Raw genomic sequence first — 12,645 nt, forward strand, 5'->3', positions numbered from 1 at the left:
TCAGGCACACTTCGGAGCAGAGGATCCCACGTCCGCACACAGCTCCGGGTGTAAACACCACTGCGAAAATGAAGGGGAGGGGGGACGAGAGTAGGAACAACAGAGTCAGGGTTAGGGAGGAACAAGCGGCATCTTTGCAGCTGTGAGAGGAGACCTGATCCTCACCTGAGCATGTTGGGTGCAGACACGCTCCATCCATAGACTCAGCTCTTCCTGTGACTTCCTCAACATGCCCCTGAGGAAACACATTTAACCCCTTCCCTGCCAGTAACATTTACACAGCAATTAGTGCATTTTTATAGCACTGATCGCTGTGTAATTGTGAATGGTCCCAAAAAAAGTGTCAAAAGCGTCTGATCTGTCCATCACAAACCGCAGATCACCGCCAATTCTATTTTAAAAAAAAAAGTTACAAAATGGCATAAATATCTTTCCCATAGTTTGTAGACACTAACTTTTGCACAAACCAATCAATATATGCTTACTGCGATTTTTTTTTTTTACCAAAAATATGTAGAAGAATACAGATGAGTTTTTTTTTAATTTGGGGGATATTTATTATAGCAAAAAGTTAAAAATATAGTTTTTTTGAAAAAAAAACTAATTGTCGCTCTTTTTTGGCTTATAGCTTAAAAAATAAAAACCGCAGAGGTGATCAAATACCACCAAAAGAAAGCTCTATTTGTGGGAAAAAAAGGACGTAAATTTTGTTTGTGTACAGCGTCTCACGACCGCGCAATTGTCCATTAAAGGAAGGAGGTAAAATCTTCTGGGGCTGAAGTGGTTAATGGGCAGGCTGAATTTAATAGATCGATCAACTTGGGTACAACCAGGCTGCTGGATTCACTTGCAACAATCGTGGAAATTTCTGATGGCTGTCCTGCACAGTGCATGGGGAAATTAAATGCTCACACAGATGAGTGGATTCAGACGTTATCCAATCACATGAGCAATTAATTTCCCCATACACTGTGTAGACAGACGAGTAGATTTAGATTATTCAAATTACATTGCACAGTGTATTGGGAAATGAATTGGCCAGAATGCACAATACACAGATTTGTATTGAGAAGACGTTTTCATGGAAGTTTCAGGTCCACCAATGGTTATAGACTGTCACCATAAAATGCACACAATTACATTTTGCCAATTATGACATTTCACATCCAAGTCAAAGGGAACATCTGCACAGTTGATAGGAGGAAGATCGCTAGAATGAATATTGAGTGGTTTGAAAAAAGTGCTAAGGAAAAGCTTATTAAGATGATCAGCATTACATTGAGCAACTGTCCGATGTCTGTTCTGTATTTAAGAAATGTGTCTGCACCCATGCGCACAACAATTTCACGCATCCGGCGCAAGTCAACAGCTGTTGTCTATTTAAGTATGCACCATGTCGTAATAATTGTTCCTGCCCGCGCAAATGCATCAACATATTCGTATATCAGCCCGTGTCACATGATGTACTCAAAAGAAAAGTATATTACAGGAAAGTATGATGAAAAATACTATTTTCTTTTTCATACATCATGGGACACAGTCAGGCTAATATTCATTACCTACTGGAACGTCCCCAGAGCCTTAAGGGGATGGAGACACCCTGCCAATCAATAGCCATCAGAATTTATACGGCAGCCCACAGTAACTGATGGCGAAAAGCCCAGGAGGTTCCTAAACCCCTGGTAGAATGAGCTCTCACCCTAAAGGGAGGAGCTTTATGTTTCAGACCATATGCCTGAATTGATGGACCCAATTGGCAATGGAAGCTGCCTGCCCTTTCTTGGGTCCTTTTGGTGAAACAAAAAAGGAGTCTGATCCTCAGATCTAGACAAATAAACCTTGACTGCCCGGACAACATGCAAAGAATGCAGTCACCTCTCTTCTGCTGAACGAGGCCGACAGAAAAAAGGCGGCAAAATAATGTCCTGATTTAAATGAAAAGCTGACACCACTTTTGTCAAAAAGGATGGAACAGGTTGTAACACGACCCTTTCATGGTGAAGGTTCAAGTATGGTTCCCTCCACGGAAGGGCTGCCAACTCCGATATCCTTCTAGCTGAGGTGATGGCCATCAGGAAGGCTAGCTTGCATGACAGAAAGTCTTATGGAATTTCCTTGATAGGTTCAAATGGTGTTGTCTGTCTGTGTTACAGAAATGACAAAGTTCAAGTCCCAAGGACACATAGGTGACCTAATGGGGGAAGCAAGAGAGTTACCCCCTGCATAAAGGTTTGGATCAGTGAATGGGAGACTAAAGGCTTTTGGAAGAATACAGATAGGGCCGATACTTGACCTCTGATTGCACTCAAAGCCAATTTGATATTTGATTTCCACAGCTGACTGTAGAAAAGAGAGAATTCTCCCAATCACGTATTTCCGAGGATGCCATTTTTTGGCTTCACACCAAGCACAACAAGTCTTCCAGACTTTATGATAAATTTTCCTAGTGACAGCTTTTCTAGCATTCACTAGGGTAGACACTACTGATCCTGAGATGCCACAGTCTCTTAACACCCTGGCTTCAATAGCCATACCGTCAAATTTAGGGCCCTCCAGAGTCCTGAGCTTTAAGCTCTTCCCCATCCTAAACACACTCTTGCTACAGACTAGGAGGCTTCAGAAAGGGGATTCTGTCATGCTTCCTGCTACCCTGTGGGATGGAGGTAATAATGCGTTCTGACCCGGCTAGGGCCGAGGACAGTTCATCCTTAGTGATCAAGGGCGAAGCAGCAGCGTTGACTGTAGGCACAATACCAGATAGGCGCAGTGGCTCAGATTGCCTGGAAACCTCTGGTCTTTCAGGGGATACAACACTTCAGGTTCATCAGGAACTACTGACTACATCAGTGTGCCCTTCCCTGTAGTGTTAGTACCGCTCCTCTTTTTAAAGAAATTTACTAGCCACAAAAAGAAAGTACTTGGGTGTAGTATTAAAAACACCTCAGAAGGGAGACCTTTTAATAGGGCTCCCAAGCCCATATGTAACAATCTTGCTAAGCACCTTTAGCCTGCCAAGCAACACTTGGTGACTCACGTGACCTGGTAAGGAAAGAATGAACCACTGCAAGTATCTATTCAGAGCCTGCTCTGTGTCCAACAGCTATCTTCTGGAAGCACTGCATGCTTGGCCTATACAGCTTAACCACTTCCCGACCAGCGTACGACGATGTACGTCGACAGAATGGCACGGGCAGGCATATTGGCGTACAGGTACGTCCAATATTCGATGCCGCCCTGCCATCGGGAGCGCGCCGCCGGCGGCGCACTCCCGCGCTGGTCGGGACCCGCGGACTCTATCGCAACTAGTGACGCTGATCTCTGCTCCATGTGATTGGAGCAGAGATCAGTGTACACTAAATGAAAGCCCAACCCCCCCACAGTTAGTAACACACCCCTAGGAACACTTAACCCCTACACTGCCACCCACTGGTTAACCCTTTCACTGCCAGTGTCATTTACACAGGAATCACTGCATTTATATAGTAGTGATTACTGTATAAATGACAATGGTCCCAAAAATGTGTCAAAAATGTCCGATGGGTCCCCCACAATGTCGCAGTCACAATAAAAATCGCAGATCGCCGCCATTACTAGTAAAAAAAAATAATAATAAAAAATTATTAATAAAAATGCTATAAAACTATCCCTATTTTGTAAACGCTATAACTTTTGCGCAAACCAATCAATAATCGCGTATTGCGATTTTTTTTACCAAAAATATGTAGAAGAATACGTATCGGCCTAAACTGAGGGAAAAAATTTTTTTTATATATTTTTGGGGGATATTAATTATAACAAAAAGTAAAAAATAATGCGTTTTTTTCAAAATTGTCGCTCTATTTTTGTTTATAGTGCAAAAAATAAAAACCGCAGGGGTGATCAAATACCACCAAAAGAAAGCTCTATTTGTGGGAAAAAAAAGGACGTCAATTTTGTTTGGGAGCCACGTCGCACGACCGTGCAATTGTCAGTTAAAGCGACGCAGTGCCGAATCGCAAAAAGTGGTCTGGTCTTTGACCAGCAAATTGGTCCGGTCTGAAAGTGGTTAAATAAGCTGGGTGTGCTCTGGTTTGTTCTGTGCATGCGCACGCATGTCCGTGGTCCCGGCGAACGGGTGTGGCTGTATTTGCGTATGACGTGAATCCTCATGCACCCAGATAAAGGCCACCAAGCATGTGCAGCAAAGTCACGTGCGCCATGCCCCCAAACTACTGCTAAGTCCTGAGCCACTTTTGCAAACGCATGTGTGCCCTGGTGAACCAAGGCGAAATAGCGCACTGTCGTGCCATCATACAAGTAAGAAACGGACACAAGCAAAAAAGGTACACTTTGCAAACACCCACAACTAGCCCAAAACTCCCCCGTATGGTCACCGCACGCAGGCTCTAGCTAGCTTGACTGATTGTTAAAATCACTGGGACACCCCACAATAATAAGTAAAGGGGTTTCACTTACCCATCCAGGTGCAGGGCAGCTTAGAAACTAAGAGCCCAAACTTCATCCATCACGGCGGGTTCCTGTCTCTTGAGGACCTTCAAGGACTGGGTACCGGTTTCATTTTTAAGGTCCACTCTTGCACCTGTACAGCACCCTGCAGGAATGCCTTAGCACTGTAGTGTCCAGGATTCCACTTTGGAGGGTCCAGCGCCCAGAGGCCGCATTACAGGCAAAACCTTGCAGGATCCTGAGTCTTCTTTGTGAGGCTTGGGTACCATTTATCTACGCATATAATCCTGTGTCAAATGGATCCAATCGATAGATTTCTTGATTCATTTAAGTACTGTTTGTGGGACTAGAGATCTGGAACTCAGAGAGCTCAAACAAACGCTGCCATCCGCCTTGCAGGCACAGGTAAAAAAAAAAAAAACTGAAGTGCTTCCTGTGTCGGAGGGGTTATATAGGGATCACTTCCTGTCTGAAGACCTTTGGTCTACCTGGTGATGGAGTATAACCCAGTAGGTAACGAATATTGAATTGGATAATGAATATTAGCCTGACTCTGTGTCTCATGATATATGAAAAAGAAACCGCATTTGATACCAACATGTGAGTAGCTCCTCTTCTTTAACCCCTTCCCACCACCTGTACACATTTATGCGGCTTCACTAGTGGGTCCTCTTCCATAAGGCTGCATACACATGTACCAGCGTTTGTGCCGGGAGCATCCCGCACAGATTACTCCCAATATGGAGACTTTGCTCTCACTGAGAGTCCCGAGTCTCGTACTAAATCGGGAACTGGAACTCCCAGTACCTGATTGCTATGATAGCCTCTTATTAGCTAGAACAGTGATCAGTCACTGTGCAGCCTGCCTACAGTATGCGGTTTTCTCCTCTGAATGGAGAGAAAGATACATTGCATCTTTCTCCTTGCCAGGGGAAAAAAATTTAAACAAAGTGTGTTTGCAGTTCACATCTATTCGGCTTCAAAGTCACACAGCTTGACAGCGGATATCCTGCACAACATCATTGCGGCTTGCTTGCAACTTTACAGAAGTCAATGCAAGTCTGGATGAAGTCGCCCCAAAGTAATGCAGGAACTTGTTTTAGTCGCACCAATTAGAACAGTTCCATTGCAGTTAATGGGGTGAGACTTATCATGCAACTTAGAACTCCCTAATCGCATGACAAGTCATGTCAGTGTGAATCGAGCAAAATAAATAATAAATAGCTAGTTTGAGGTTTGATCTAAGTTAATGTCAGAGATGGGGTCAAGTTAAGAGTCAAAGGTCAAGTTTAAAGGTCAGTAAATTTTGGATAGTTTTTTAAAATTAGTATCAGTGTGTTTTAGGTCAGATAAACAAAACAAAATTAGCACTGTTGAATCTGGGCCCTACTACAGATACAAATGTGGTTGAGTTGCTCTGTCGTAGCAAGTTGTGGTAATAGCAAGAAAAGAACAGCTAAATTAAAATAAAATAAAAAAATAAAGATTTTATCTTGGGCCAGTTTTTCCCTGATAAGAGCAAAAAAAACAAAAAAAAACAAAACAAAAAAACAGGAGATATCCGTGCACATTTACCACCAAAAAAAAGCACAACTTTTTTTTTTTCAGGACAAAAAAGTTAAAAATCACCAGGGGTTAAATAAACCTCATGACAGACATGTTTTGTTTGTTTGCTGGAAGTTGCATCAGGCTATGCAAGGCAAGCCTCTGAAAACCTGGTGAGAGAATTGAGGAGTAGACTTTCTAGCTCGTCTCCCTGGCAGGCACAGTAATTCATTTTAATTAATATACAAGTGCCTAGTCCATTTTTGATCAATTATAGGTGCAAGTTTAAAAGACACTTACCAGAAATCATGCTGCATCTCTTTCATTTTGCAATGTACCTGGCTATACATGCGGTCATGTTGACAGGCTGATTAGTAAATTATCTTCTGACCACTGCCATTTTAATTGCAGCCACAATGGAAACAGCTGTAGAGCTGTAACTTCTTTGATGCAGCCTTGCATATACTGAGGGAGGCGACTGGCGAGTGCACACTCATAGTGGGGCTTCCACGATTATAATCCAATTCAGTAACCGGACCAGTCATATGACCACCAGCGTTCATATAACTGGTATTAAGCACTAAACTGATGTGCAAGTGCACCACGGCAGGCATCTTGGAAATTGCATGACACCTAGTCCTGCAGGACTTGTGACATTAGGCCCAGAGGGGGAATAACTGCACAAAACCACTGCAAAGAGCAGCTCTGAGCCTAATCTGCTCGAGTCCCTCGCAGGTGCAACTGGTCCCACCCTCCTGCCAAGTGGCCCCACAGCAAGCAGCTTGCTATGGGTGCACCTGAGCCAAGCTGTTGCTCTGCGTGTTCATTCAGACTCGGAGCCGTGCCTCTGTCCCACCTCCTCCCTCTCTCCTCATCGGCTCACTGACAGCAGCGAGAGCCAATGGCGCCCTCTGTGTGTTTCCGCCAATCAGGAGGGAGAGTTCCGGACAGCCAAATCTCTCGTGCAACATCGCTGGATCGAGGTGGGGCTCAGCTAAGTACTCGGGGGGCTGAGGGGCCCTGCTGCACACAGGATTTTTTATCCGAATGCATTAAGAAAAAAAAACTTCTGCCTTTAGAACTACTTGAAGCATTTTGTGTGTGGTGTAGTGACAGGGTCACATTAACATCACAATATTTTATCTACCTAAAACAAATCCATTTGATTTGCAAATGCTTTACGTTTTTAAAATATGACTTACTTCGCAACTCTGCCATCGATTAGGAATGTTGGGTCTCAATTTCTGCTCGCAAACCACCTTCTTCATCTCCTCTACTGATGGGTCAGATGGGACAAGATCATAGTAAGGTAACTGATAGTCTTCATGTATTCCTATACAAACAAAAAAAACAAAAATGTAGTTTTTAGTTATAGTTGGAAACTTGGATTCTGTCAGGACAAAATTTCAGTAATATTTTCAAATTGACTTCATAATGGCTATAGCAGTTGTGCAGTCTTATGAAACTCAACCATACATCAAAAATCAAGAACCTGTCAGGGAGTTTCTCCCCCTAGGAGCTACCAAAAATGTAAATATCAATTTTGGGTGGAACGACCCACTTATTCTTTTACCCATTACACTGCTTACCGTTTAGAATTACAGGTCTTTTTGTACTTTAGAAAACATTTCCACACCATTTATACATCTCTGATATACACAACTGGAAAGAGTTAAGTCTGGAACACACTAGTAGTTTTTTTTTTTCGTTCAACCTAGCAGGACTGAAAAAACTGACAGCTCAGGAGGAGCCGCTTTACTAACTTCACCCCCCTTGAATGGCTGGCTTCTTTCAGACCTACTGCAGTGCACAACATTCGGCCTACATGTCCTAGGCTTTAAGAGGCTGGGTAAAGAAATGTGTGCAAACTTCTTGACTAACTGGAAAAAAAGTCTTCTAAAACACTAGTTGCACTGCTTACAAAGTGAAAAAAAAAAAGCTTCCTGGTCACAGCAAATTATTCTTTAACATTATTCAGGTTCCCCAATACTGTGTAAAGACCTATACCTTTACATTTGGGGTACTGAATTAAAATTCATGCAGGACCGGTCAGTGAAATGTTTTTCCTGCAAAGGTCCGAACTTCATGCATGACATCACTTCCGCCAGAACAGATGACAGTGGTCCTGCAGGATGGTTTCAGGGGGATCTAAATTCACACACAGTGTGACCAGATGAGCTTTTTATACATTTCAATCTTGTGAGTGTTATTAATCTTTCTCCATTAAAAACATTTTACTGGGTAACTACACTTAGCTGCTGCTTCCTTTCCTCTCTGCTTCGTGCAGCGAGGTTGACAGCAGCAGCGGTGGCAGGTGAGGGGAGGACAGACTGGAGAGATGTCCAACCAGGCTGCTAACTGGTGTGGCTGTGGTCCAAACAGAACTGCTGCTAGGGTCTGTGTCTGGTCCACGGTACGCCATATAGTGACGCCTGTTCTAGATTAGGATAAATGCGCAATGAAGACTTCCATTTGTAAATATAACCCCTAAAGGGTTAGTTTACCATTACCAAGAAAACTGTTTATGTAGATAAGGGGCATTTGTAGGGCTGCAACTAATTATTCTTTTCATAAATCAATTAGTTGGCCAATTATTGTTCATCCTGTATTAATATCTATACCGACCACAAGAACCGTGAATATTTAAGAACCGCCAAGGGCCTGAAGCCCCGGCAGGCCCGCTCGGCCCTGTTCTTTTCTCGATTCTGCTTTCACATCACGTATCGCCCTGGCTCAAAGAATGTGAAACCAGACGCGCTCTAGCGCATGTATGACTGCTCCAAAGACTCTGCTGCCCCAGACACTATTCTACCTGCGAGCACCTTTCTACTCGTACAGCCGGACCTGCTGTCCCAGATCAGAGAGGCAGCTTTGAACTCAGCCTCTCCTCCAGGAATTACTTTGACAATCAGGGAGGGCCTTTTGTGGAAGGACAGTCAAGTCTTTTTTCCTGAAAATATCCGAGTAAGAGTCCTTGCCCTTCTTCATGACCATCCATTAGCATGCCATTTTGGGGCTCGCAAGACTCAGTGCGCTGTACAAGCTCCATTCTGGTGGCCTGGTTTAAAAGAATTCTGCAAGAAGTATGCAAATTCTTGTCCAGTATGCATCCGGAGAAAGGCAACTAGGAAAGGAGCCTGGGGACTACTGAAACCTCTTCCTGCACCTGATCGGCCTTGGCGAATGATCACCATGGACTTCATAGATGAGCTTCCACCCTCCGAGGGTTGCACAGCCATTTTTGTGTGGATGGACTTTCCAAGATGGCTCATTTCCTACCATTGAAAAGGACTCCATCGGCATCTGAGACAGCCCATATCTTCATCAAGGAAATCATTAGACTGCATGGGGTACCTGCTAATATAGTGCCAGACAGGGGGGTCCAGTTTACATCCCGATTCTGGAGGGCTCTGTGTGAGAGTTTGAAGATCGAGCTGGCCTTGTCATCTGTTTATCACCCCCAGACCAACTGGCAGACTGAACGAACAAACCAGACTCTTGAACAGTATATCAGATGCTTCAAGTCCTTTGTACAGGACGATTGGGTATCCCTACTGCCCCTAGCGGAATTCACTTACAACAATGCCAGTCATTCAACCACAGGACAGTCTCCGTTTTTTGCCAATTATGGGTTTCATTTATCATTTCTCCCTGATTTTCTGCCAGAATCTTCAGTGCCAGCAGTCCAGGACACAGTGACCTTCCTTAGCCGTAAAACAACCAGGTTCTACAAGAAGCAATAACCAAGGCCCAGGCAGACAGTAAGAAAGCCTTCGACCGGAAGAGAAGGGGAGAAGGGGAGAATTGGATCTTCAAATCAGAGATCAGGTATGACTTTCTACTTCTAATCTCAAGTTAGCATGTCCTTCGAAAAACCTTGCACCCAAGTTTTTGGGCCCTTTCCCGGTGAAGAGAAGGATTAACGAAGTATCTTACGAGTTGTCCTTACCTGAGTCAATGAAGGTGCACCCAGTTTTTCATGGGTCCCTGCTAAAACCTTCGGTACCTGACCCCTTTCCGAATAGAGGAACTAGACCACCTGAGCCCATCTTAATGGACGGTAGTGAGGAATATGGGGTGGAGGCCATTCTTGACTGTAGAAGACGGCAAGGGCAAAGACAGTTCCTGATAAAGCGGAAGGGCTACGGCCTGGAGAGTGACTCTTGGGAGCCTGATAGTAATTTACATGCTGGAAGATTAATTTGCGCCTTTTTCTCGGCTCATCCCGAAAAGAAAGACGTGTTGGGCACCTGGAGGTTGCCCCTTGTGGGGGGGGGGGGGGCAATGTCAGGGCTCTGCTAACGCTTTGCGGGCGAATCTGCGTGAACGCATGCGCACCGTTAAGCAACCCAAGCATCGGCGCGTGTGTGTGCGTGCCAGTATGCACCTCAGGCGCACCCGCAACGGCCGCGCTAGCGCCGTTTGGCGCCAGTGGCCCTATTTAAAAGGGTACAGCTGCATTTGTCCAGTGCTGTCCAGTCTGCAGCTTGTACCCGGCTTACGTCTGATCTCTATTTGTTGCTGAACCTTTGCTAGCCTGTGACCTTGTCTTTGCCTGCCGTTACTGCTTGATTGCCTATCTGCTCTGATCCGGCTTGTCTGACCAACCCTCTGCTTGTTCCAAGTGTGCTGAGTCTATCCAGGGTTCGCTGCTGCCGTTCCGGTGCCTTCTTCTACCCGGCTTGCTGTTTGTCCTCCTGCTCTACCTACTTCTGCCAGTTCTGCCAACTTCTGCCAGTCTTTGCCAGTTTTTGCAGTTCCAGCCATACGGAGGACCATCTGCACTGCCTGCATCAGCTGCTGCATCCAGCTCAGACACTCATACACCGCTGCGCTCACGGGACCACTGTCTTCACTCCAGTGGACCCTGGACCAGAGTCATAAGAGAAGTCTTCTTCCACCAAGTCAGGCTCACCACCCAGGTACCTAACAGCACCCCTTTTGAAAAGTACAATTTGAACCAATATTTCAAATGGACATAAGAACAATTTCCAAAATTGTGACAAAATTCTGTTTTATAGAACATTTGTTTAGCTCATTACATTGAAAATAAAGGTTAATAATATAACTTAAAATTACAAAATCTTCAGTTTTACTTAAATTAGTTGATTCCAAAATGATGACACCCCACAGAAAAAACTACTACATCTAGTATTTTGTATGACCACCATGATTTGTAAGGATAGCACCAAGTCTTTTAGGCATGGAATGAACAAGACGGCAACATATTAAAACATCTATCTTTTTCTATTCTTCAAGAATGACCTATTTTAGAGCCTGGATGCTGGCTGGAGAGTGATGCTCAACTTGTCTCTTCAGAATTACCAATAGATGTTCGATTGGGTTCAGATCAGGAAACATACTTGGCCACTGAATCACTTTCAGCCTGTTCTTCAGAAATGCAACAGTGGCCTTAGAGGTGTTTTGGATCATTATGTTGGAAAAGTGCATGGCAACCAGGGGCATGGAGTGATATTAGCATCTTCTCTTTCAATACAGAGCAGTATATATGTGAATTCATGAAACCCATTAATGAATTGCAGCTCCGAGACCAGCAGCACTCATGCAGCCCACAGGAGTACACAGCCACCTCTCCAATTTGAGGACTTCCCCGCGTCCTTGACTCTCCAGGATCCCTGCATCAGACTCACCCCTAGGTGTGCTCCCCAGCCAGTGCTGCTTGCTTCTGTTATGAGGATCTTGGACACTGGCAGTACCCCATTCCAGACCCTGGGATAGATTCGCTGCCTTTCTCCACCACCACAAAGACCTCTTCAGCCGTACTGGAATGAGAACCATTTGGATTCAGAGGCTTCAGGTTCAGGATGAGCCTGAACTTCCCTGAGGGTTTCCAAACCACAAAGATGTGGGAGTAGAACCCTCTACCTATCTCCCCAGGTGGGACCCATGATACTACATCCTGCTGTTCCAGTTCCTCCAATATGGCAAATAGTGCCACCGCCTTTTCTGCACACTTTGGCAGGTCTGTAACTAGAAGCCTGTGGGGGGGGGGGGCTTAATGATTCTAGTCTGTACCCCCTTCTTACAATTGGAACAAACAGATTGGAGGCAACCGACTCCCACTGTGAGAGGAAAGCCCTCAGTCTTCCTCCAACTGGGATTAACTTTCTAGGCTGTTCAGGAGGGCGATAAATCTCTCCCCCGCGCCCTCTGCCCTTATCAGTCCAAATTTTTTCTGAGACTATGCCCTTGGAAAATTAAACTTCTTTTGCGGGCCAGTCTTCCTTTTAGACTGTTCTCCCAATTCTTTCTTTAAGGGAAAGGCCTTATTTTTATCGGCTGTCTGATCAAGGACAGTCTCCAAGTCCGGAAAAAACTGTAAATCCACTGTGAAAGGGACTCCGCAAAGCTTGATCTTTGATGCATTGTCCCCTTGCCAGGTTTTTAGCCAAAAAGCTCTCCTGGCTGAATTTGCCAAAGCAGAGGATCTAGCAGATATGCGGACCGACTCGGCTGAGGCAGCCACAATGTATGCAACCTCTTTTAAAAGCATTGGGAAGGAGGAGAGAATCGTCTCTTTTGCGGTTCCAGCCTCAATATGTGCTTTTATATGTGTTAGCCAGTGCTCCATGTTAAGCGCCACCACTGTGACAGCCATGGCAGGCTTAAGATTCCCTAGAAAGTAATCACAAG

The 12,645-nt window shown here is 44.8% G+C and overlaps 1 protein-coding gene across 5 annotated transcripts in view; it reads right to left on the reverse strand.

The window, feature by feature from the left end:
* Nucleotides 1–12,645, reverse strand: part of TGFBR1 (transforming growth factor beta receptor 1) — a 458,152-nt gene that overhangs the window by 37,480 nt on the left and 408,027 nt on the right. For all 5 annotated transcript variants that reach the window (XM_077491981.1, XM_077491983.1, XM_077491979.1 and 2 more), the window contains one exon: nt 7,194–7,324. In XM_077491981.1, the coding sequence (XP_077348107.1) occupies nt 7,194–7,324 (131 nt within the window). The remainder of the gene's footprint in view (nt 1–7,193; nt 7,325–12,645) is intronic.

Source organism: Lithobates pipiens, unplaced genomic scaffold, assembly GCF_037356315.1.
Source record: "Lithobates pipiens isolate NorthernLeopardFrog02 unplaced genomic scaffold, aLitPip1_a1.2 Scaffold_19, whole genome shotgun sequence".
NCBI classification, from domain to species: Eukaryota; Metazoa; Chordata; class Amphibia; order Anura; family Ranidae; genus Lithobates; species Lithobates pipiens.